The sequence below is a fragment of the Cynocephalus volans genome, chromosome 2 (genome assembly GCF_027409185.1).
Source record: "Cynocephalus volans isolate mCynVol1 chromosome 2, mCynVol1.pri, whole genome shotgun sequence".
NCBI classification, from domain to species: Eukaryota; Metazoa; Chordata; class Mammalia; order Dermoptera; family Cynocephalidae; genus Cynocephalus; species Cynocephalus volans.
This window is the reverse complement of record NC_084461.1, coordinates 114010450-114037893: the sequence shown is the minus strand read 5'-3', so window position 1 is coordinate 114037893 and position 27444 is coordinate 114010450. Positions and strand designations below refer to the sequence as shown.

The window sequence follows — 27444 nt, the reverse complement described above, 5'->3', positions numbered from 1 at the left end:
GCTGGCAGAGCTTTTACCAGATCACACTTTCACTGAGGGTCTAGGTATATGAGAGTTCTACTTGGATGTAATCACTTTAGTTCCTTTTTCCCACTTTGCACATCCTTGAAGACTTTCCTCCACATGGGAGTTAAAACTCAAGAAGCCAGATTTTTAGTCTAACGAACTCCTCCAGAGAAACTACCACATTGAACCAAAGGAAAAATAAACAAATGGGATTATATCAAACTAAAAAGCTTCTGCACAGCAAAAGAAACAATTAACAGAGTTAAAAGACAACCAACAGAGTGGGAGAAAATATTTGCAAAATATACATCTGACAAAGGATTAATATCCAGAATATACAAGGAACTCAAACAACTTTACAAGAAAAAAACAAGCAACCCAATTAAAAAATGGGCAAAAGAGCTAAGAAGGCATTTCTCTAAGGAAGATATACAAATGGCCAACAGACATATGAAAAAATGCTCAACATCACTCAGCATCCGGGAAATGCAAATCAAAACCACACTGAGATACCATCTAACCCCAGTTAGGATGGCTAAAATCCAAAAGACTCTGAACGACAAATGCTGGCGAGGTTGCGGAGAAAAAGGAACTCTCATACATTGTTGGTGGGACTGCAAAATGGTGCAGCCTCTATGGAAAATGGTATGGAGGTTCCTCAAACAAATGCAGATAGATCTACCATACGACCCAGCTATCCCACTGTTGGGAATATACCCAGAGGAATGGAAATCATCAAGTCGCAGTTATACCTGTTTCCCAGTGTTCATTGCAGCACTCTTTACAATAGCCAAGAGTTGGAACCAGCCCAAATGTCCATCATCAGAGGAGTGGATATGGAAAATGTGGTACATCTACACAATGGAATACTACTCAGCTATAAAAACAAATGAAATACTGCCATTTGCAACAACACGGATGGACCTTGAGAGAATTATATTAAGTGAAACAAGTCAGGCACAGAAAGAGAAATACCACATGTTCTCACTTATTGGTGGGAGCTAAAAATTAATATATAGATTCACACACACACACACACACACACACACACACACACACACACAAAGAACCCCGGGGGGGCGGGGAAGAAGATATAACAACCACAATTACTTGAAGTTGATATGACAAGCAAACAGAGGGGACATCTGTGGGGGGGGTGGGAGGGGGGAGGGAGGTTTTGGTGATGGGCAACAATAATCAGCCACAATGTATATCGACAAAATAAAAAATAAATAAATATAAAAATAAAAATAAATGGAGAACTAGAAATTAGCAGATTAAAAAAACAAACAAACAAACAAAAAAACGAAACTACCACATTACCTCAGAAACTTACTATGTTTGTTGCCAGAGTGTCTTTGTTTTGGGCTCATCTGTGCAGATATGAAAGGATGGTTTTTTCCCCTACAATTTATAGAGGTCTATAATGGTAACATTTTCTGATTATCTAGTTAGCCAGATTATCACATAACTAAAAGAACTGAACTCAATCTGTGACCTACCATATATAAATTAAGTAAACTGAAATGATAAATTTGTTTAGTGTTGACATTAGACCTTAAAATACATAGAAACTGGCCATATATACCTTATTTTAGTATTACATTATATATTCTGTACCTACTTCTACCAAACTCTTTAAAAAATTGCATAACTGCCTCAATGAGATGCTCACATTGACTTCAGTTGATAGTTAATATTTTTTCAAATGTATCTTTCTACAATTAGGGATTATGTTAGATATAAATTATTGTAAAAATTAGTAATTGCTACAATATTATTACTTTTCTTTGAAAAGGTTGGAGACCCCCCAAAAATAATATATGTGTGGATAGCCATAGGTATGAATGGGCTAAGGAATGAAGTATTTTAATATCAACAATTAATTATTAAAATTATTCACTATTTCCCTTGGCAAATGCTTGACAGAGTTTATTTCTATGAAACATATATAGAATCAATTCTTGATTACAAGATTAATGTGGAGAAGTATAGAATTAGGATAGAGAGGATAAAACATAACATTATATAACATCTTTCCAATATAAGGCACAAAGTGGGCTTAATACAAACTTAATTAATTAATATTTAGGAATACATTTACCATGATGCAGTTATAAGTAACAAGTATGATAGTTTAACACATGAATTTCTTCATAAAGAATCACTGGAAGATTTATTATTCCTGTGGGTCTGTTAGTTGAGAATACCTCTCCAATATTTCATTAGGACTGAAGGCAGAAATTTGAGCCCTCTTGCACCATAACCCTTCTTCTTTTCTTTCCCCACTTAATCATCTCCACTCTCAAATACTTCACTTTGGTTAGTTTTAGTGGCCACACCTCTCTCATCTCTGTTTGCCTTTATAATGAATGCCAGAGATACCTTTGCTCTGTAGAGGGCCCATGCACAAGCCCTCTCATCTGACTAGAAAGGAAGTGGGTCATTTCCAAAACACACTAGACACAACATAGTGTTACAATGTGCTAACGATTACTCTGTATTTCTAAACAATAGGAAGAGTATAACATGTTCTTACTAATTTGCAAAAATGTGAATGTTTTCCTCAAGTATGTTATTTTATTTTCTATTCGGGTAAATCTATAAACTGCTTAATCTGTCCTGGATAATTGAAAGTTGGCCGTTACCACTTGATACATTAACCTTCACTTCTTTTACATGTAGAAGATATAATCCTATCAAGATTGCTTGCATATGCCTTAAAAGTCTACTGTTCCAGCTGAATGAATGTTGCAAAGCAGATTCATTTTTGTTAATAAAAAGTAAACAGAAAAGAAAACAAAGAAATTTTGATGAACCAAACAATCAGACTTTCTATCAACATTGGGTGTTTTAGTATCTATGCATTTTTTTGTAAAAAAAAAAAGAAAGAAAGAAAAGAAAAGAAAATCATCTTTCTTAAAGTACACAACAAAATTAGAAGTAAAACTCTGGAAAAATGAGAGAAGACACTGAAATTTTATCCCATCGAAACTAACCACTAAACCACCCTCACCTAAACATCTTCCAATGTAAACTAGTAGACAACATCCCCTTCAATATACAAGACACAAAACTGGAAATCCTGTAAATGTGGGGCAAAACAAAACTGCTCTTAATTAGAACACTTATTCCTAGGGTTATAATCAAAGGTTTTAAAAAGCTGAGCAGTTCTTTGACAGCCCTAACTGAAGTAAGTCCTAAGCCCCCTACTCCCAACCTCCATCATCTTTCCACTGAGAAGCCATCTTCTACTACATCATATTTTCTGGTTAAAGTATTCTACTCATCAGCTTCTAATCACAGAATTTGCTCCCCTAGACTGAAACCCACATTTTCAGAGGACATAAAGTGGATAATATAGTAAGAGAATGTGAATGGCCCTGGATCATCCAAACCCCGTGGATGAGATTCCTAGAGTTTCTCTCTTCAGTCTTTCCCGATGCCTGATTCTTCAGTTCTTGCTCTGATTTTAAAAACTACACGGAATCTTCCCCACCTATGAGAATAAGCCAAAAAGGCCATCTCTTCTGATGTTCAACTTAGGCAATCTTGGTCTCTGCGGCTCAAAACCAGAGACAAATAATACAGGAAAATATATTTTGCTGGTGGTGTAACATATTTAGAGTCTGAATATAACTACAGATGGAGAGAAATGGAAGAGGTTTTATGGCATTTTTGTTATAATTAATTGACAAAATATATTTAGCATTTCTCTGCATAAAAAACTATAGAAATCAAAATTTTCACAGGGACATGCCTGGTTGTACAGGTTGTATACTGCATAAGTCTGGGGCATATTTACATATACAACAATGCAGATGGTGCCTTCTACTGTGTGTAGCACGCAACCTATACAATTGGATGTGGTGGGATTCATTGAGTGTCTCTTATACGCCAAGCCCTAAAAAAGAGGAAAAACACAAAGATAAAATAGGCATAGAGAGGGATGAATACAAACACTTCTATAAGGTAATAAGGGCCGCAAGATTGGTGGGAAAAAAAAAGCCTGGGGAGCTGTATTAAAAGGATAGTTCAACTGCCTTTGCCAACAAACAAATGGAGAGAGAAACATCCAAAATAGATGAAATTGAATAATATGGCAATGCAGAAAATTAAAGAACCACATAAAATCACATCTTCACCTTAGGGCCAAGAATCACTAAGTGTAAAGTATATTCAGATGTAGACGGAAAGTGATTTTATGTGTTTTTTCTAAATATATAATACATCATATCATGATGCATGAGGGCTGCAACATGACTATTTGATTTGCATAATGTGAAACAAGGGACTTCATCTGTAACTAAACAACATGATAAAACTATGACAAATGCATTGCTTATTGTCAAGGGCACTTAGAGTCCTTATACGGCCAATTTCTGTTCACTTCGCAAACAAATGAACACAGCACATTATTTCAAAAAATGCAAGTTCTTTTATCCAAAAGCGCTGGAAGTACTTCTCACTGAAATTGAAGAATATAATTGTCTGCAGCATTTAAACACCTCAGATCAGTCTATTTTTCTCAATCTTCAATTCTTCAATTGTCAACTTCTTTCTAGAGAACCAAAATAATGTATTCCTAATTTCAAATCATTTGAAGATTTTTTTGTATGTGTGGGGTGGGAAATTTGTTTGCTGCCTAGACCTGTGACGATGTGGATTCAAAGTCTCTCATTATTGGCTCATGTTGACTCAGTGCGCCTGAAGTCTGCATCATAGAGTTTCATTATGGGAGTTGATGGAAATGATACTGTTAGACTTTGGCAACTGGGAAGGCCAATAAATTCTGCTCAAGTTCTGATTTATATTGAAAAAAATGAAATGTAGCCTTTAATTTCCAAGAATGAAGATGCAGCTGAGAATAAGTCTCACTGTAGAGTTTTATAGTGCCCTGGGATATACCTATAAATGATTCATTCAAAAATTATTCTGTGATTTGTATTAAATCAAGATATTTCTGCCATTTCTGTTTTATTAAATTTTCTATCTTACTTGCCAATGGCATTAGTTTGAAACTAACTTTCAGAAGGATTGTACCTAAACCAAAAGGATTTCAATAAATATGAAAGGCAAAACTATCATTAAAAAAATTGAATTTTAAATTAAAGAGTACTTCCAAGGGACACAGACTAATGCCTTCTCCACAATTTTAGAGAGAAATGTGAAACTTTACTAAAAAATCATAGAGTTGACAGTTAGGAGAACATGTTTTGTGTTTTTGTCACTATGAGCCCACAAACACTAGGTCAGCTTTAAACTATTCATTGTGTTGCTCAGGACAATTTGACAAATATATTACCTCAGATAGGTTTGGATTTATAAGAATGTTGTGCATTTTAGCTGAGACCAAAATTAATCCCTGAGCTAAAATTTCTTCCTACTAATGTGCTGACATAACATGCCAACATTTAACAATTTTCTAAGGAGATCATTCAATAGAAACAAAGCCTGATTATAAGCTTAGCCTGTCAAATATGGATAAGAATATGGAATCCATGGAGACTAACATTTTTCTTATTTTATTTTATTTTTCATAGCTTCCTTATAATGCTAAAGATCTGATAATCTTTACATTTACACTAACTAAAAAGAAATACTTTTTCCTCCCTTACACTAAGCATTCATTTAGACTTTTCTGATCAAATGGTACTAGGTCACTTAGGAAGAAAACATTCCCTTTCATAGGCTGATTTTCACTGCTATGACACTGGAAGCAGAGATATGGAGAAAAAATGATTCTCCACATAAACCTTGCCCCACAGGTGAGTAAAAGGAGAATAGTTTGTCAGTATCTATTGTCAGTTTTTCATATATGTATACCCTTTGAAAGAACAAGTACTTTTCAGTCTACCAAAATATATGCTAACACATGTTTAAAACCATACATAGATAAAGATATTTACAGGATATTTTTCTCTAAAAGCAAAACATTAGAAAGTTCCATAAATAGAGAAGTAGCTAAATAAATTTGGATAGCTTTTTGCAATATATAGCATGTCTGCTCCTCCCCCCAAATGACATAGACTAATATGAGCACATCAGTTTCCTATTGCTGTTGTAACAACTTACCACAAATTTAGAGGCTTACAACAACCCAAATTTATTATCTTACAGTTCCAGATGTCAGAAGGCATATATAGGTCTCACTGGGCTGAAATAAAAGTGTCTTCAGGGTTGTTTTCCTTCTAGAGGCCCTGGGATATAATCTGTTTCCTTTCCTTTTTCAGTTTCTAGATGCTGCCTGAATTCTTTGGCTTGTGGCCCATCCCTCCATCTTTAAAGCCAGTTATGCAAGCATCTTGCAGTTCCTTTCTGACTCTGAACTTCTGCCTCCCTCTACCATATTTTAGGATTCTTGTGATTACATTGACCTGCTCAGATAATCCAGGATAATCTCTCCATCTCAAGATTCTTAACTCAATCACATCTGCAAAGTCCCCTCTGCCTTGTAAAATGACATATTCATGGGTTCTGGGGATTAGGACATGGACATGGATATCTTTGGGGGGACATTACTCTGCCTTCCACAATAAATAATATCAAAAGACTTGCAAGACACATTGTAAAAAGAAAAAAATAAATAGAGATAACTGTATAACATGAAACAATGTTCTTTACATACACACACCAACTCTTAACATTGTTTACCTTAGGGCAAGAGAGTGGGAGTAGGAGTTGGGTAAAAATTAACTTACTAGAAATACTAAGGTGTTTCTTTAACTTTTACCATAAGAATATGTTTTTATTATTAGAATATGTTTAAAAATTATGTTTAAGCTTTCACCATGAGATTATACTTTACCTGAGGAAAAAGAAATAGGATTATGCTGTAACATTTCTTTGAGAAATATTTAAGGACAAGTGAATGTTTGAAAGGGAAAATATGGATTAAAAAGAGTATATAAAATGAGGACTTCAACTCTGTGGATGATGTTCTCTTTCCTAAGTGGAGGCGTAAACGAGCAGTTTTTTATTTTAGTATTCTTTATTATTTTTTTTTTGCATATATGAAATTCAACACACTACTCTTTTTAAATTTTCTTTTTAAGAGAATATCTGTGTTTTGTGTTATATAGCCAGGGAAGGCTAGCAACAAGAGAGGTAATGATAAGAGTGGTTAGTTAAGAATGCTGGTTTTAAAGTTTCATAAGAAAAAACATTGGATGCAGGAGATTTTAGCATTTCTTTTTTTTAGAATTTTGAGGAGAAAAATGGCATTAGCAATAATGAATGAAAATGATGCCACAATATTGGTAGAGAGACAAAACTTGCCTGTAGACTATGATACCAATATTGTAAATACATGTATTTAGTTATATAAATACACAAGAAATAAAACTGAAAAAATATACTTTAAAATGTTATCTGTACTGCTTCCTAGGTAGTGGGATTAGAGGCCTAATTTTTATCTTTATTCTTACATTTATCAAATTACCATAATAAATATAGTTCGTTTGTAATAAGAAGAGAAAAATACAAATTAGTAATCAAATTATGATTATTAATTATCCTCTTTAATCCTGGAAGCAATATTTCCAAAATTTACTACTACAAGAGGAAGACAGATTTTGTCACTCTACAAATAAGTATATAAAACCCACTCGTGAGTCACACATCTGAAATTCTAGTTTCTCTACATCAGAGTGGTGGTCAATGCAGGTTAGAAGTTCAAATTAAGCACACACAATAATTTATGGTATCATAAATAATAACATAGGTTACACATGACACTACTAAAGCAATTAATAAAAAAAGAAACTTTTTGACAGATTAAAGAAAACTTTAAGATTTAATCTTATTCAAACAAAAATAAATGCAAAGCCATGAACAAGATATGCAAATTTTAGTATGAGCTGGTTTCATAAAGGTGCCACAAAATAAAGTGGTTAAAAACAGCCTGTAGATTGATCTTTCCAATCTACCCTGTCATTCCAAACAATCATTAAGGGGATCTCTGCAATAGAAAAACATGCATGTTTTCAAGATTTATTTTAACAAATTTACCAACAAAATAATTTAAATAAAAAGAATATGAAAGTTCAGCAGAGAATTGTGAAAATATGAGTAAAGGAATTCACTTATTTGTTAACTAACTTGAAATGGACTTAGACTTTTATTTTGCTTATAATCCTTTACAAAAGACTAGTATTTTTACATTTTTAAAAAAGCTATTAGTTTATTTTTTCTTTTAAAAAGTACATAGTCAAGAATTATATTACACATAATTAGTTGTGAAGATGATGGTGTTAAATTTTTGTCAGTATAAAGTTATAGTTTAAAAAAAACAGAACAATATACAATGCTGTATACATAAACCAAACTCAATAAATTCATAGGAAAAAAAACCCCACAAAACTTTGCAATGCAGTACAGAAAATGTATTGAACACTATGCTGGAGGAAATGCTACTCTTACTCTTTAAAATACGTAAAGTTATTTCCTGTGGCTTTTCTCTCGCCATAAATACACTGTATACAAACTGTCCATGGAGAAGCAGATAATATGAAGCATTCCTCCACATAATCAATTAAAGTGTCAGATAATTACATTATTTAAAAAACTTCCTGGAAGTCACCATTCACTGGAATTAGCAGTGAATTCTATTAGTTACTCTTACACATTTGTGTTGTTCTTTATTCCATAAATTGGCACAGGATTAAAGGAAATCTGGTACCTGAATATAGACTAAAACAGAAAGCCTTCAAGTGTAGTTCAGACTACATAAACATATTTGCTTATACCTCCTGTCTTTGTACATCATCCTATTCCCTATTCTTTAATATTAGTATGAAAACAAGATAATACCATTTTAATTGAGTATTTACTATGGGTCAAGCACTGTTTTCGGTTCTTCAAGCACATCATCTCTATTGAATCTGATATCCTGTGAAACAGGTATTATCGTACCCATTTTCCAGATGAAACCCCTAAGGATCAGTGAGGCTAAACAACTTGAATAGGTCACACAGCTCATAACACAGCTAACTGGTATTAAAATTTTGCTTGTCTATCTCTAGTGTCCAATATACTTTCCATTATACCAGATGTCTTTGATCATCACATGCCTAATTAATTTCCATTCATGCTTTAATCTTCCTTTGAATTCAAAATACTTCCTAACACAATTTCTGCATTTAATTTTGCTGTTCTTTTTTCTAGGTCTTAATCATTGCCACCCATTTCATTTTCTCATCACTTTTCTGCCCATTAACCTACTTAATGCAGAAAAAATAAAACCAGATAATATGAGGGTACTATAAAAAGTTCATGGAAAGATTCGTACTATCTTCTAATTCTATTTTTCCACGAACTGTTTGGAGTACTCTCATAGCGAAGTTAACCTGAAATAAAGAATAATAATCTACTGGCTTATATTTTTATTTTTATTTTTATTATTTTTTTTTTTAATTTTTATTTTTTTTTTAGCTTACAATGATAAATATTTATTCTGCATTATGACACTTACCCAGTATAGGTATATTCCTTTGTTTTTATTTATTTATTTATTCATTTTTGGTGGCTGGCCAGTACATTTTTTAAAAAATTTTTAATTGCACATATTTGTGGGGTACAGTGTGTTGTTTCAGTACATGTATATATTGCACAGTGATTCACTTAGGGTAGATAGAATATTAATCACCTAACCATTTATCTTTTCTTTGTGGTGATTATAGTCTTTTCCAGCAATTTAGAAATGTGCCAAAAAATATGGAACGCTTCACGAATTTGCATGTCATCCTTGCGCAGGGGCCATGCTAATCTTCTCTGTATCGTTCCAATTTTAGTATATGTGCTGCCGAAGCGAGCACATATTTTTATTTTTAAACAGAATATTTGACTATTTGAAAATGTTAAGCATTTAGTTCTTTTTTCATTATGTAGCAAATATCAGACCTAACAGACTAATAGAACTTGGAAGGTGAGTGAGTCCAATGTGAATTACTTAGAAAAAGTCCAATGGCTTTGGCATACAAGGTAGGCTTATTGAACTCTTCAGTGAATTTATACTGAAAATCCCAGGACAAAGAAGGCTGACTGTACATAAATAGAAAATGTAAATTATTAATCAAATTTTCACTGGCATTAGAGAGCTAACAGGAAAAAAAAAAAAAAGGAACTAATATTTGTTTCACAATTCTCATGTCAGGAACTTTACATATTATTTTCTCATTTAAATTAACCTTAACCTGTTTGTTAAAGCACTACCAGTAATATTTAAGATACTAAATTTTAACTGCCCAAAATATTCCCAATCATTAGAAAATACGTACAGCAATAATAGTTGATTCTCATTGTGTCTAAGATAATGTAGGATGGAATAATAACTTTATAAACAGGAAAATGAATTTTAGCCAAGGGTTTACAAAACTATCAATTACTTTGCTTGTTCATTAAAACATTTTGATTATACATATTTGTGGGGCACAGAGTTGAATTTCAATCAAGTATACAATATGTGATAATCAAATCAATATAATTAGCATATTCATTATCACAAAACTTAATCATTTTTTGTGAAGAAGACATTCGATATCCTCTCTTCTAGTCATTTGATAACATGTAGTAAATTATTGTTAATTATAGATGCCTAGCTTGACTGTACACTAATAGAACTTATTTTTCCTATCTAGCTGTTTTGTGCTCATTAACCAACCTCTCACTATCAATTAAAAACATTTATAATATAATAATACAACAAAAGATATTTCTGATAGCATGTCTTCCACATGAATAAAAGTTTGCACAGGATCTTATTCAATTACTTACGTTTGGAAAAAAAATTATTTAATGTTCACTGTATGCTAGGTATCACATCTCATATTTTTCATCCTGTACTATTACTATCCTTCTTTTATTATCAATAATAGGTCAATTAATCAGCTCAAGATCACCAGCTAGCGTTTGTAAATGCAAAGGTCATATCTATAAACCCATGTATTCAAAACAAGATATACAACATCTCCATAACCACAGAAAATTCCTTCATGCCTCTTTTCAGTCAATTTCCCCATCCTCAAACAGGCAACACCTGACACCATGGGTTAATTCTGCCTATTCCAGAACTTTACACAAATGGAATCATCCACCTGATCACATTTTGTAGTTTTGCTTTTCTGTTCAGTATAATGTTTTTGATACTCATCCATGCTTTTGCATTTATCCACAGTTTGATGAAAAGTATTCAACTGTGTAATTGTACAACAATATATCTATTCACCTGTAAACAGACATTTAGGTTATTTATAATTTTTGGCAAGTATGAATAAAGCTGCTATAAACTTTCAAGTACAAATTTTTCTGTGAATAAATGTTTTTATTCTTCTCGGGTAAATACCCAGAAGTTAGAGTGGGTTTTATGGTCAATTAACTTTTCCAAAGTGGTTAAACCATTTTATAATCTCACAAGCAACTGAAGAGTGTTCCATATCCTCACCATCACTGGGTGTTTTCAATTTTGAAAACCATAGCCATTCATTAATTCGCATTTTCCTGATAATGATGTTGAACATGTCTTTATGTGCTTATTGGAGATGCATATTTCTTTCTTATTATAGAGTTTTATGAGTTTTATATGTTTACACACATGTGCATGAGTATCCACACACACATGCACACATGCACACATTCTGGATAGAGGATCTTTGTTAGGTATGTCTATGGCTACTATTTTCTTGTATTCTGGGGCTTATTTTTTCCATCTTTACATGAATGTCTTTTGAACGAGAGGTGGTTTTCATTTTGAAGAAGTCCAAATGATTATTTTTAATATTTTTATTAATGCTTTTTTGTATCCTATTGAAGAAATTATTGACTTCCTTCTACTCATGAAGATTTTTTGTATTTTTAACTAAAAATTTTAAAGTTGTAGCTTTCATGTTTGTCTATGATCCATTATGAATTAACATTACACATGCTGTCAAGCAGGATTGAAATTCTTTTTTTCACACAGGCGTCCAGATACTATAGTACCAGTTGATGAGTAAGACCATCTTTTTTCATTCAATTATATTGGTGGCTTTATTGAAAATCGATTGACCATATATGTCTGGTCTATTTCTAGATTCTTTATTCTGCTCCACTGATTGTATGGCTAACTTTCTGCCAAAACTACACTGTCTTGATTACCAAACATTTATAAGAAGTTTTGAAGTCAGATAGCACAGGTCCACCCAATTTGTTCTTCAAAACTGTTTTGATTCTTCTTGGTTTTGATTCTTCAAAACGGTTTTGATTCTTCTTGGTTCTCTGCATTACCAAATAAGTACTGCAATCAGCTAGTTAATTTCTATAAAAACAGCCTGCAGAGATTTTCATTGGGATTATATTATAAATCAATTTGGGGAAAATGGACATCTTGATAACATTTGGTCTTCCAATAAATGGGCCCTTATTTAAATCCTTTTTTTTTTTTACATTTTTTTTTGTTACTCAAATGTAATTGATTATACATATTTGAGGGGTACAGATTTGAATATCAACATCTGTGTACAATATGTGGTGATCAAATCAGGATAATTGGTATGCTCATGTTTACAAAACGTAATCAATCTTTGTGACCCTTAACTAATTTCTTGCTACTCGGCATACTAGTTAGTTTTCATTTTAGAAGACTTGCAAATATTTTGTTAAAATTGTTCCTAAGTATTTTATGATTTTAGAAGGTACTGTAAATTTTTTTCCAATCTTTCATTTCAAGTATATATATGTAAATACACTTGACTTTTGTAAATTGACTTTATATTCTGGGGCCTTGGAAATCCAGTTATAAATTGTAGCAATTTTTTGTGAGATTTCTTAGAATTTTCTTTATACTAAGTTATATCATCTGTGAAAAGAGACAGTTTTATTCTTTCCTCTCAATATTTATACCTTTCCTTTCTTTTTAGTGATTATGACCTTTGGTACAATATTAAATAGAAGTGCTAAGAGTGGACAACCTTGCCTTGCTTTCAGTCTTAAAAAGAAAACATTCAGTTTTCTCCATGAAGTATAATGTTAGCTGTAGTTTTGTTGGGGTTTTCTTCGGTTTTTTGGTAGATACCCTTTCAGAGATTAAGATGCTATCCTTAGGAATTCAATAAGAATTTCTGGTTGACAGGATTTTTTCCTTTTCTTTCCAGACGTTAGAAATATTGCCTTGTTGTCTTTTGGACTTACTGTTTTGCTGAAATGAAGTCAGTCACCAATCTTAACATTGCCTATGTAATGTATTTCTTTTCTCTGTCTGATTCACAATTTTTTTTCCTTATCTTTGGTTTTCAGCAATTTTCCTATAATGTGCCTACAATTATATTTATTGTTTTTTTATCAAATTTGAAGAATTTTCTTCTATTATGTCTTCAAATAATTTCTCTTATTCATTCTCACTCTCTTCTTCTGAGACTCCAATTACAAATAGATTAATCTGCTAAATCCAACATGTAAACTACCTCAGAGTCAGTTTCTGTTGATTACTTTTCCTTGATTACTGGTCATATTTTCATGTTTCTTTGTCTGACTAATTTTTATTATGCTCTAGACACTGTGGATGATATATTGTAGAGACCTGGGATTCTGTTATTTTCTTCTGAAGAGTGCTTACTCTTGTATAAGGAGGTAGTTCAATGACTGGCTTATCACCCATCACTTATCCTTGGGTAAGTTTGCATTTATTCTTTGCTAGGGAGGCTCTATTGAAAGCCCAAGATAATTCTCAAGTTCCTACAAATTTGTGGGACTCAACCTCTGAACTCTGTCTCCCCTAAGCATTTTGCTGGGGCTAGGTTTCAGACTCTGTTAGAACAGGTCAAGAAAAGGCATTTTTCTGGTTCATGGTCCTTACTATGAGGTGCAGCCTTTCTGTTTTCTCAGGTAACTGCTAGGAGTGATGACAAGGTGTCACAAGATTATTCTCCTCTTGTGGTCTGAATCTGCTCACTTCCTAGTACCTTTTTAAAATCTAAACTTGATAGCAGCAGCACTCCAGTCAATTTAGGGCCGTTTCTATCTGTATATATTAGAGTACTTCAAAACATTTGTAGAAAAAATTGAATTGAAAGATAATACAAATCTTTCCATAAACCTTTTGAAGTGCCCTTGTATTCAGACCAGCCCTTGCCAAGTTCTCACAGATGGTCTGCACATGTACTACCTGGCCCCTCTCCATGCATACGGCTCTCATCTCTGGTGTCCTCAGCAGGATCACTGTGCCCTACCTAGATTCCCCCTTGCTCCAGGCAAGAAATTGTCTCCAGGCAAAAAGCTGGGCTTACTGTGGGACTTGCCTAATAAATTTTTCTTCTTTCAGGGATTGCAGTCTGCACTGCTCATTCTCCAATGACTGAAAGCAGTTGACTCATATTTTCCAGTTTTATGGTTGTTTATTGCAGAAGTCCAGTATCATAGCTAGAAGTAGAAGTGCAGCTGTATACTTTTTGCATTTTTATGAATTATTTATAATTATGGTTGTTTTAATATAATTCATTAAGAAAAAGCTATCATGAATCCAAATTCATGATATTTTATCATTTCATAAAATGATGTTTAAATATGTAACAGTGCTTTCTTTGATATGAAATGCCAACAATTGATTAAAATTAAATTGTTAATGCAAAATGAATTATCATTCCTTTTAACTATTCTAAGCAGGACAAATGTACAGAGATAATTACTAATACAAAACATATTGTTGCTTATTATATCACATTCTTATATTTACATTTTATATTTAATGCTGTATTACAAATGTTTGTTACTAGTACATTCATAATGCAGCTCATAATTAATTAGCTAGAGACTTAACTAAAACTGTTTTCTCAGATAGAACTAGAAAGTTTGTCAATTGCTGAGTTTAACATATTAGGTTACTTTACGTAGTGATGACTGAAAAATATACAGTGAAGGTTTGAAGCTCCACCAAAATTCACCAAAGTTTTAACTTATCATTGGTGGCTATGCCTTTGACATCAAAAATTGAGGGTGGATTTTTTTTAATTAACTAACTAAATGTTTCATCAATATGACATCTAATATTTGGCTGTTCAGAAATTAGTTATTATGAATTGAAGGAGATGGCTAACATTATGCCAAAAATTTCTTGGAACACAAAATCTGGAATAAAGTCATTATATCAAGGGATTAATGGGATTAATAGCATGGTCATCAAATTAGAAATGTCATTTAATTGGCTTTGAAAATTTACCTTGTTATAAGTATAGCTGCATCCACTGAAGTCATGTCTTCTCCCCAGCTTGTTGACATCTCTAAATGTATATCATTCTTTTTGCCAAATTCTTCATGTTGCCACTTACAAAAACTCTCTAGCATTTTCTCTCCATGGTGCCCGATATATAGATCTACCTGCAAAAGAAGATATTTCACTTCAAGGCAAATTATTCATAGGTATATAAAAAACTAAAAACTGAGGGAACTTCTTGCATTACTAAAGCAGGCTTCTGACTATATCATTAATTAGAACCTGGAAGATATTCAGGATTAATTTAGCCTGAGCTAAAACTCTTAAAACTTTGTGAAGATGCAGTAATTACAAAATCTGCTTAATGCTATTCTGAAAAAGGAAAAAGGTGCAGTGACACATTAAGAATGTGAAACTTTTAGATTTAAGTAACTCATTACTTCTACAATTTAAGAACAAAATCTTTCTAAAGTGCCAGTTAAACAGCATGCCAAAATGATGCCACAGACTACTCTCCATTTAAAATGAATTACAGATAAGAAAAAGATTCAAAAGCACACGTTTAAATAAAAGAATAAAAGTGTTGTTGAAAATGACTTTGTAAAATCACACTTTGGAAAGTTACAGTTTGTTGTCAGGATCCCTGGAAACTAAGAACATTTCATTTTTTGAATAAAATTGAGGTATTAACCTAAACTAAAGGCCAGTCTTATGTATACTTTAAATGACTCAGTGGATATTTCTAGATTTTTAAGTCAATAAAATTACATCCCTAACATTCCCTTTCCCTAAAAGTTCCTGAACACAATTTCTCACCCACTTAATTGAATAAAAAACTCAAGACTTTCTTACTGGAGTTTCATGGAGCAGAATAAGCTTTATCACACGAAGATTGACCTGCACACCAAGACTCTTGTGTTGGAAAAGGTTAAAAACCTAAAAACAAATAAAAATAAAAATCCTAAAATAAAACTGAAAAAAATCTTAATTTTACTTAAAGTCCAGATATGGGAAAAGTCTCGATTTATTTTAGAAATCTTACTAAAACAGCAAAGCCATAAAGCATGGTAATTTTTTAATGTGCTACCTAGACTTTTTTTAAAAACTTAATATTTACTTAATTTGTGTTAGAAAATAATTAACTGGCACACCAAATCCACGCTTTCAGAGATATTGCTACTTAGAGGAGACCTGAGTTGTTAGGCTGTGTTAGTCCACCCTTTGCTGAATACTAGTGCAGGGCTCAGGAGGTAGCTGAATATGGACAGAAATGCCTGAAGTATGAAAAATTTTGTCCACTGGAAGAAAAGCCAGATGACAGCAAATACAGTAAAAATGGGAGTATTTTTATCCTTGAATCAGTGGTTCTTACCATGCTTATTTCGGTAACTGGAATTATAAATGGACGTTTGCTTTTGGCTTTTATTTATGTTTATCCTTTCCTAAGAACCACACTTCACGACAACCTTCTAATTCTTCCTCGAAGGAGGTTTATTCAACAAAGTATGCAATTATGCCAAAGTATTAATGTGGTACAAAGCATCCCTAAGATACAAACTAGATTTCTGCAGTCCAGAAACTGTCAACCAAAGTTAGCTACCTGTGATTCAGATAGTTAAAATTTAGCTATTTGCTATTAGGTTTTACACATTAAGTAGAATCATAACTGACATTCAATTTTATATACCTCTATAAGAGTGGATTATAAACATCCACTTTTACACCACCTTATAATTAATCTATAGTGCTTCGGTGGAGCCATGCATATAAACAAATATAACATTTCTGCTAATTTCAACAAATAGCCCTTTAAAAAAGAAAAGGAAAAGAAGGACACAGAAAAAAAAAAAGAGAGACAGAGAAAGAGAAGAATAATAGAGAAAAGTTGTTCCATGCCACATGAAAATTAACAACAAGGGTATTTTTTTTTAAATTAGAAGATGTAAATCAGTTTCTTTGCCCATTTTTTAATTGGGTTATTTGTTATTTACTATATAATTGCTTGAGTTCCTTGTATATCACATCTTAGGCATGAGTACTGACAATCTGCTTTGTACCCCATGAATATTCATAACCAATAAATAAATAAATAAATAAGTAATTTTTTAAAAGATGTAAACCATTTTGATATTGCTTTTGAGATGGATCAGTTTGGCATACCTAAATTATTTTTTACTGATGTCAATAAAAGAAAGAAAGAGTAATGAGTTGATTTTTAAAAACTTCATTATAAATACTCACACATTTCTTCCTTAGAGTTTTCTTGAAAAAATTCCAAGCGCACTTTAAAGTTTGCCTACCATATTTAAGATGGTTAGAATGAATCTCCTGGCTGCATCTGCTCCATGATAGGAAACCATTGCTGGGTCTGCAACCACTACAGTCTCTATGTTGTATTCTTGAGGTAATTTGTATGAATATCGTTTCCCTCTTCCACTTTCTGTTATTTTTTTAGACCTAGATCTTCCTTTATCTGCAACAGAAAATTGAATTTTTAAATGTACCTCTATCTCAGCAAAGTGAATAATATTACTCATTCATAATAGTGAGCAAAATGAAATATGTTCCCTGCACACATGGAATCTCAAAGGGCATTTGGCTTTGGAGCAGACTTTGGACTCCAACAGACTGGACTTCTGTCAATTATTAGCTCGGCCACTTTAAGAAATTAACATCACCCAGTCAACCTCAGTTTTCTCATCTGTAAAATGGATAATAACACCTATTTTCTAGAGTTGTTGATGGTTTATAATAAGATCATGTTAGTAAAATTTCTAGCACAGGGATCCGTACAAACAAAATACTTCAATAAATAAAAGATATGATTTCAGTTTTGACACCGATGACAAAATAAAGGTCTACTTGCAAGAAGTGCCTGAAAGTGACTGACCCACACATTTTAATTTCAAGCAGGTGCACTTGATTACTAAATTATTATGCATGGATTACAAAGGATTTGGCTCTACTTTCCATCAGAAGCACATAAAAGTTATAAACTTAGTATAATAAAGATTCCTCAAACAGAGCCCAATAAAAGCAGAAATCACTAAAAGAAAAAAAGTTATGTTTGACTACATACAAATTAAGAACTTCTTTTTTTCAAGATATTCCACCATCAAAGCATGCCACCAAGTAGGAGAAAATATTTGCAATACTTTCCCAGAATAAAGAAATAAAGAGCTACTCTAAATCAATGACATACAACCCAATCAAAAAATGGGCAAAGAACTTGAATAGCCATTTCTCACAAAAGAATATCTAAAAGGCTAATAAATTTATGAAAAGGTGCTCCATCTCATTAGTCTTCAGGGAAATACAAACTAAAACCTTAATGAATTAAATGGATTAAAATCCCTAGAATGGCTAAAATTAAAGAGACTGACTGTATCAAGTGTTGACAAGAAGGTAGGGACAACTGAAAGTCCCATACACAGACATGCTGGGAGTTTAAACTGGGATAAACGCTTTGAAAAACTGACTTCAGTGTCTATGAAAGTCAAACATTGGCATATCTGATGATCAATGATCTGAAATGTACACCCATCAGAAATGCAAGCAAACTACGTGTACAAGTTATTCAGAGAAGCACTATTCTTGATAGTTCAAATGACCATGAGTAGTATAATGAATAAAGAAATTTTGGTCTATTCTTATCATGGAATACTATATAGCAGTAAAAAGAAACTGACTGGCATAACATGCAAAAATATAGATGAACCTCACAAACAAAGCTGAGCAAAAGAAGCCAATTACAAAAGAGTAAGTAGTGAGATTCCATTAATAAACACATCAAAAACTGGGAGGACATGTTGTTAGGAGTCAGGATAGTGAATATCTTGAGGTAGGAGAAATGAGTGCCTATGAGTGGGCAAAAGGCGGGTGTCTGTGGTGCTGATATTTTCTATATTCTGATTTGGGTGGTAGATCACGGTTCTGTTCATTTCGGGAAATGTCTGCAGTTGGATACATTATTTATGCAACTTCCTGTATGCATGTGGTGCTTCAATAATGAATTTATTATTTTAAGAGCTTTATTGAGGTGCAATTTACATGTCATAATATGCAGTCATTTAAGTGGACAAATCAATCAGTTTTAATAAATTTCTACACTTGTGCAACCATCTTCACAATCCTTTGTTAAATCAGCTGTCACTTGTTCCTCTCCTTGCCATTTACCAAAATTCTGTTGATGTATCTTAACTGCTATCATCTTCTTTCCCAAACTTGTACTTGTTGACGGACACCCTTTGTATTTCTTTACTATTATGTCAGTGGAGTCCCTGGAAGTGTGAAGAGAAACATGTGTTCAATTAATCTTGTTTCCTTGGATGTCTCTATTGTTGTTTTGAATTCAGGGATATGTATTCTCACAGTTCTAGTCCACCTTCTTGGTTTCTAATAAATTCCTTTCCTTGAGTCTTGTTCCAGGTACCTTGGCTTTTAGCTTGCTAATTGAATTCTATTTTATTCTGTTTTATCAACCAGCTATTCTACTTTTCTTTGTCCTCTAATATCTTTGCATGGTTACAGGATTAATTTATCTCCTGGATCCTTGACCTACTGGTTCCCTTCTCTTACTGACTTCTAGGCCCAACTGAGTCAGCTCTCAGATGTAACATGAATTGGATCCCAGAACCATTGCTGGAAACGTCCCTGATCTCGGCTATCTTCATAATTTACTGTCTCATTTTTTCTAGCAATGACAGATTAAACAGATTAAAAATATATTTAGCGAACCAAGTTTTATCCAAATATCATGTAGAGTCAATTAACTATGTTAACTGAAGTGTTATAAAAATAAATGCAAACATTCCTTGTTTATTGACAATGAGTATTATACCATGAAACAAGACAATGCAAGATGAAAAAACAATAGTAGCCATCTGCAACAGAATCATTACAGTTAAAAGTAAACTTTATGGATCCAGATTTAGCACCAGCAGCTAATATCAAAAACCTTGAAGAAGGACAAAATAAGAAGTTGGTTTTATTAGTATCTTAAGATCTAGTACACTTAGGATTTAATTGTGCAGCTTTTCTATTGCAATATACATTCTACCTACAGTTATATATTAGTACCTTGTGATATTAATTTATGATAAATATTCAGTAGGGAACATTTCTACAAGTTTATGAAGAGACTCATTTTGGCAGAGTCAGCACTTAATAAAGTGATCATAAGATAAGATAGATAAATATAGACAGATAATAGATACAGAGTTATATTATTTCCATCTAGGAAGATGACAGGGAGATTTCATTGGCCTTGAAAGAAAATGAGATACTCCGAGTACTATCCAGCACACATCGGCCAAGTATGACAAGTGACAGCTTTTTACCAGTGTCAACTTCTACCAAGCAAATAAGATTTATACAGATGCATCCAATCACTAAAAAGAGCACCTGTTTTTGCTTGGACAGATTTCCACATTTTCCCTTACTTTCTCTTAGTTATCACCTTTCCATCCTCGGGTTTTAGGTTAAGATGCTACAGCAGAACTACTAATTTTCCATCAATAGCCATTCTCCCTGTTGGGAAAAATAGGAAAATGTGAGGGCCCCTAGGATGTTCAGAATCTTTCTGAGCATTTGTTGTAAATATCCTCAGGTGATCCTTGTTACTACTTAATGTAAGCTGTGGATGGGCACCCAGGTGTCCAGGGTTGTGGACTTAAGTATAAAAGACCAACAGCTCTGATCCGCAGTGCTTCTCAGAACTCTCAGAGAAGTCACTAGGACAGTTGCTCCTAGATCTGAATAAAACCCATTCATTTTTCTATCCCTATGGCTCCTAGAACCGTTTGTTTATATTACCTAGCTCACAGGCCTGCGTGTGGAGGGTTTGTAACCCAATCTGTGCAACGGACTCGAGGGGTCTGTAAGCCCTAGCTTTACAATTGGCATAGTTGGCAGGGTATTTGAGCAGGTACAGGAGCCAAAAGCCCCTCGGAGAGGGAGGAAATGTGGCTACTCCTGAATATGTTGTGCCCTCTGGTCACTTTCCCATTGACCGAGATAGGGTTGCTGCTTGCTATACAGCAAGTCAGCATAGACCAGGCACTCCGTGAAGCAGTGCAGCCTCAGAGAGCCCCTTGGAAGGGGAAGGAAATGTGGCTATCCTTGAGCATATGATGCCCGGTGGCCACTTTTCTGCTGACCGGAGCCTGGCTACTTCTCACTATAATACAAATGGATCAAGATTTAAAGAAGAAAGCAGAGCTGCTGGAAGCATGGATAATCTGTCTGGAGGATGACGTGCTGCGACTGGGCACCCCTGCCTCTCACACCTGGGAGAACGACAAACCCAGTGGTGAGTTAGAGGAGACTTTGCGTCTCCAGGCATGACCTGTTGTGCATCTGAAACTGAAACACGAGCAGCCTGCAGGACCAGGTGGAGAACTGGCGGGTGATCCACAGGTAACTGAATTCACTACCTATGTCCGATATACCCAGGCTGAACTAGTTGATTTCGCGAGACAGTTCCGGCAGAAACAGGGGGAGCCCCTAGCTGCTTGGCTGCTGCAGTTATGGCACCTAGGGATGGATAGTGTGATGTGCTCTGGTGAAGAGATGGAAAAATTGGCCTCTATTACCAAGCACCCATTCCTGAGGCAGCAGCTGCAGAATAGCTGCAGATATGAACAAGGGCCAGATAATCACTCCTTAATGGAATGGGTAAGTGCAGCTGCCTGAACCGTGTGGGCAAATGCTGGGGAACTGCCCAAGACCATGAGTAAATGGCAAACATATACTGACTTGGTTCAAATAATTCAGGAACTGGGGATGAGGCAGTCCATTTTAATGTGAACACCCGTGGCCTGGACGATGAAAATTTTACAGGCAGCGTGACAGACAGTGCTGCAAAATGCCCTGTCAACATCCTTTGGGTCACTGATGGCCATACTGGCCCTATACTTTGGTCATCCTATACATGAAATAACAACCATGATAGACAGCCTGGGTGAAGTAGAGGAGAAAAGACAAGCAAAAGAGGTCCGGAAGGTGGCTAAGACCCAACCCCTAAGAAATGATCAGGATCTTATCCTGAGGGGACCAAGCAAGACTAGCCGTAAGCAGATGTGGCTTGACTTGCTTGCAGCAGGGGTTGATAGCAAGAAAATTGACTGGCAGCCAAATGCGGTCCTGTTTGCTCTGTGGCAATTACACCTTGAACAGTGTTTCACTAAATGTCCAGAAACAGGTAGCAAAGTGTGCTCGGTGGACTTAAAGGATTTTTTGATTGCTTCTGAGGAGGCTGATGAAGTGTTCCAGTTTGATTAGGGAGCAGGCCAAGGTACTCGTCTTTTGAGGGCAGGCGAGGACCAGAGGCCTCACGTTGAATTGGCAATACACTGGTCAAGGACTAATGTGCAGAGTGTTTTGGCATTGGTAGATACAGGCGCAGAATGTAGCCTGATCTATGGCAATCCAGATAAGTTTCCAGGGGCCATAGTTCATACAGATGGCTATGGAGGACATACTATTGAAGTCAAAGCTGTGTCACTGCCATTAAGCATTGGACGATTGCCTCCTCGTGAGTATACTGTATATATATCCCCAGTAGCTAAGTACATCTTGGGTATGGATGTACTTTATGGCTTGCACCTGCAAATAACGGTTGGAGCGTTTCGGCTAAGAACACGGACAATAAAGCCTGTGTTCCAGGGATATGCTAAACATGACCCACAGGTGTTACCCCAGCCAAGATGTGTGGTTAATATAAAGCAGTATCGCCTACCGGGAGGACATGCAGAGATAGGTGACACTATATTGGAATTAGAAAAAGTTGGCATTATTCGTGCAGTTCATAGCCCATTTAATGCTCTGGTATGGCCAGTGAAAAAACCTGATGGTACCTGGAGAATGACTGTAGACTATTGAGAACTAAATAAAGTAGTGCCTCTCTTGCATGCAGCCGTGCCTTCGGTTCACGACTTAATGGATCAGCTGACAACTCAGTTGGGAACTTATTATGTATCGGACCTTGCAAATGCATTCTTCACTATTCCAATCTCGGCCAGTAGCCAAGATCAGTTTGCCTTCACCTGGGAAGGGAGACAGTGGACCTTTCAAGTATTGCCCCAAGGTTATCTGCATAGCCCAACCATTTGTCATGGTTTAGTGGCTGGGGACCTAGCCAAGTGGACAAAGCCCAGCACGGTTATGATGTTTCATTACATTGATGATGTGTTAACTTCTGATTCTCTTACAGATTTAACCCAGGCAAGTCCAACGCTGTTAAGCCATTTGGAACAATGTGGGTGGGCTGGAAACACAGCCAAAGTACAAGGACCTGGGCTGTCAGTCAAATTCTTAGGAGTGGTCTGGTCGGGTAAGATGAGAGTCATCCCAGAGCTATTGTAAACAAGATACAGGCATACCCTCGACCCACAACTGTAGCTCAGCTACCGACATATTTGGGACTTCTGGGGTATTGGAGAGCTTTTGTACCCCATATGGCTCAAATGGCATGCCCACTGTATGCATTAACAAAGAAAGGAGCCCCCTGGGATTGGACTGAGGAAGTAGAACAGGCTTACCGGGCTACAAAAAGGGCAATACAGCAAGTACAGGCTTTACAAGTGGTTGATCCCACTAAACCTTTTGAATTAGATGTAAATATCACCCAGCAGGGGTTAGGATGGGGTTTGTGGCAGAGACAATACCGATTCCAAACACCTGTAGGATTCTGGTCTCTGGAAGGGTGCTGAAATATGCTATTCTCTAATAGAAAAACAGTGAGCAGCTGTGTATTCTGCCTTGATGGCCACTGAAGCTATCACAGGAACTGCCAAAGTGCAAGTAAGGACAACATATCCCATACTAGGTTGGCTGTGCACATGGGCCACCAACCCTAAGCAGGTGTAGCTCAGACTCCCACTCTGTCTAAATGGGGAGCATATATAGAACAAAGAAGCACTGTGTCAACGAGTCCTCTGTCCAAAGAGTTGCAAGCTGTGCTAGGCCCAGTAGAGGTTGTGGAGGAAACTTTGACACAACCCCTACCCATGGAGGTGGAGGCTGCACCTTTCCATGACGGACACGGACCTATCACAGAACAAGCTTGGTATACAGATGGCTCTAGAATGGGACCCTCAGCAACATGGACAGCTGTTGCTGTCCAGCCCTTAACAGATACCATGTGGTACGAAAATCGCACAGGACAAAGCAGTCAATTGGCTGAATTGAGAGCTGTTTGGATGGTAATAAAAAATGAGCCTAGGCCATTAACCATATGTATTGACAGCTGGGCTGTGTATAAAGGTTTAACCCTTTGGATTTCTACTTGGAAATATCAATGGTGGATGGCAGGCCACCAACCCCTGTGGGGACAATCCATGTGGCAAGAGTTATGGGAATTGGGGCATGAGAAAGAAGTAACCCTTTCTCATGTCTCAGGACATTTCCCCCTACCCAGTCCAGGAAATGATGAAGCTGATGCCTTGGCTAAGGTAGGATGGCTGGAGAGAGCCCCAGCTACTGATGTAGCCCAATGGTTACATCAACGAATGCAGCATGCTGGCTGCAAAACCATGTGGATGGCGGCTCATAGATGGGCCTTGCCTATAAAATGGGAAGATATAGTAAATGCCTGTCATGTTTGTCCAGTATGTGCTCAAGAGAGTCCACACCCCTGGCAGGTACCCCATATAGACAGGTGATTAACTCGAGGAAGAGTGCCCCTGACTCGATGGCAAGTGGACTTTGTCGGACCACTACCAAGGTCAGAGAATTTCAGATACATCTTCACTGCTGTTGATACAGCTACTGGTCTTCTGTTTGTATGGCCTTGTATGGCCCCAGACCAGGTAAACACTGTGAAGACACTGAATAGCCTTACGGCCTGTAGTCATAGAGAGTAACAAAGGAACCCACTTTACTGGACATGAGGTTCAGAAGTGGGCTTCCCAGTTGTCTATTCTGTGGAAGTTACATGTGCCATATCATCCCCAGGCAGCAGGGATGATTGAGCGATACAATGGTCTTTTAAAAAAGGGACTAAGGCTATCTGCCCAACCCCCATCCCTGAAGGGGTGGACACGGTGGTTATGGAGGACAGTCAGGATTTTAAATGAGACACCCCGCAAGGGCGGGCCCTCTCCAGTGGAAGCTCTGTTGCATAGGGCTGCAGCACCTATACAACTGCAAGTCACTACTAAAGATGAGCTTTTGAAGTCAGGATATGGCAAGAATGGAAATATTCTCTTACTGGCCCCAACCTGTTTACAACAGGGATAGACAGTACTGTGGGAATGGCCTTGGAAAATAGAAGCCCCCCATATACGCTGGGTAGAGCTAATAAGGCCTTGGGGGAAAGGATTAGAAGAAGACTTGCAAATTTCACCGTGGGTGACAAGTACTTGGCCTCCTCGAATAAAGGTAACAGGGACTGGAACAGATAAGTGCTCTATTCCAAAGAGCACATTTGTATTATCATTACAGCCAATTATGAGTTCCCCTATACTGTTACATATAGAAGCTACAGATCCAACAGTACTAGCAGATAATGTATGGTATCATAAACCAGATAAGATACCTATTCCTGCAACCATCCTTTCCCAGGATGGCAAACTAGCATGTATCTTACCAGAGGGTCGAGAACTCCCCATTATTGGTACCAATAAGCCTTCTGTCTTTTCGCCCACAGTGTTCTGGCTGCAGGCACCAGAGTCAATTGGATACAGACATATGTTCATGTGACCAATGTGTTGGCTTATCGAGTACACACTGAACTTTATACCAATGATGACTACTCACTGGACATGTGCGGCTAATAATTGAAAGAACAAAACTACAGGACATACCTTAAGGACAAGCCTTAAGGCATATTGGACAGACGATAGGTTGTATGAATGTAAGGGTCACTTATCTTTGCTAAGGGAACATCGCAGAAGATTCTGAAAGCATAGATTGTACAGCAAGGGACCCTGAAGGGGGTGGATTGTTGGGGAAAAATAGGAAAATGTCAGGGCCCCTAGGATGTTCAAAACCTTGCTGAGCATTTGCTGTAAATATCCTCAGGTGATCCTTGTTACTACTTAGTGTAAGTTGTATATGGGCCCCCAGGTGTCCAGGGTTGTGGACTTAAGTATAAAAGACCAACATCTCTGATCCACAGTGCTTCTCAGAACTCTCAGCGAAGCTACTAGGACAGTTGCTCCTAGACCTAAATAAAACCCATTAATTTTTCTATACCTACGGCTCCCAGAACCATTTTTTTCTATAACCTAGCTCACAGACCTGCGTGTGGAGGGTTTGTAACCCAATCTGTACAACAGACTCAAGGGGTCTGTAAGCCCTAGCTTTACACTCCCTTTCTTTCCTATAATAATATAAGAACTCTCCCTATGCCCCATCCACTTATTTTTTAAGCTGGGTGTGTGGCTACCCAACCTGAAACATTTTTCTGCCTGCTGTTCAACTGTGTATGATTATGTGACTAAGTACTAAAGAAAGACTATGAGCAAAACTGTTACGCATTACTTCCATGTCACTCTTTAAAAGAAAATTGCTTGTCCCCTACTTTCCCTCTTTTCTTCATCCCACATGCTAGAATCCAGACAAAGTGTGGTGAGCTAAGGTGGACATTGCAGAAGATAACACTTTTAGAGGGTGGTAAACAATAAGGAGAAATCTGGGTCACTGGATGATGTCCTGGGTAAGAGGGACCAGTCTTCCCTGGTTCACCTGCACACCTCTGAACTTGGAGAAATAAACTTTTACCTTATTTGAACTAACGTGTCTTGTGGTCTCTATTACAGCAACACAGCCTACACTGTAGTACAGATGGCTCTTATCGCCCTTCAGTCAGTTAAGTGCCTCCTATGAATTCCTTAGGACAACCCCCTCATATGCTTCTAACTACTTGTTTGGATGTCTCCATCACCATACTAGGAGCTCCACAAAAGCAATAACAGAGTGATTCCATTGCTTAATACCTGTCACCTGGCAAGAACTATCAGTGTGTATTAAAAGCATGGCTCTCAGAGTCTATATGTAGCCCTGAAAGGAATTTCGTGTTCTAAATTTTGTAGTTTGAATGTTGCCAGATGATTTGTCAACTAATTTTCAACAAACTGTATATACATTAAATTAAAAATTCCAGCTTGTCTTAAACAAGAGACTTTCATGTGATGTCTCATAGCTGTATAATTATGAACCAACTCAGGAACAGACAGACCAACCATCTATCTCCCAAGACCTCTCCTGTTTCTTCTCCTGCTCATCACCCCTTTGCTCCCTGTCTTCTATCAGCA

The 27444-nt window shown here is 36.0% G+C and overlaps 1 protein-coding gene and 1 non-coding gene across 2 annotated transcripts in view; both read right to left on the bottom strand.

Annotated features, from left to right (window-relative positions):
* The window catches only part of ADAMTS19 (ADAM metallopeptidase with thrombospondin type 1 motif 19), a 265672-nt gene that overhangs the window by 182317 nt on the left and 55911 nt on the right, over positions 1 to 27444 (bottom strand). The window contains exons 4-6 of the mRNA XM_063087880.1: positions 17488 to 17660; positions 16040 to 16123; positions 15194 to 15351 (exon numbers count right to left, since the gene is read on the bottom strand). Coding sequence (XP_062943950.1) covers positions 15194 to 15351; positions 16040 to 16123; positions 17488 to 17660 — 415 coding nt within the window. The remainder of the gene's footprint in view (positions 1 to 15193; positions 15352 to 16039; positions 16124 to 17487; positions 17661 to 27444) is intronic.
* Positions 9715 to 9821, bottom strand: LOC134371279 (U6 spliceosomal RNA). The gene has a single exon (XR_010022720.1). It is a non-coding gene; the product is annotated as a U6 spliceosomal RNA (small nuclear RNA).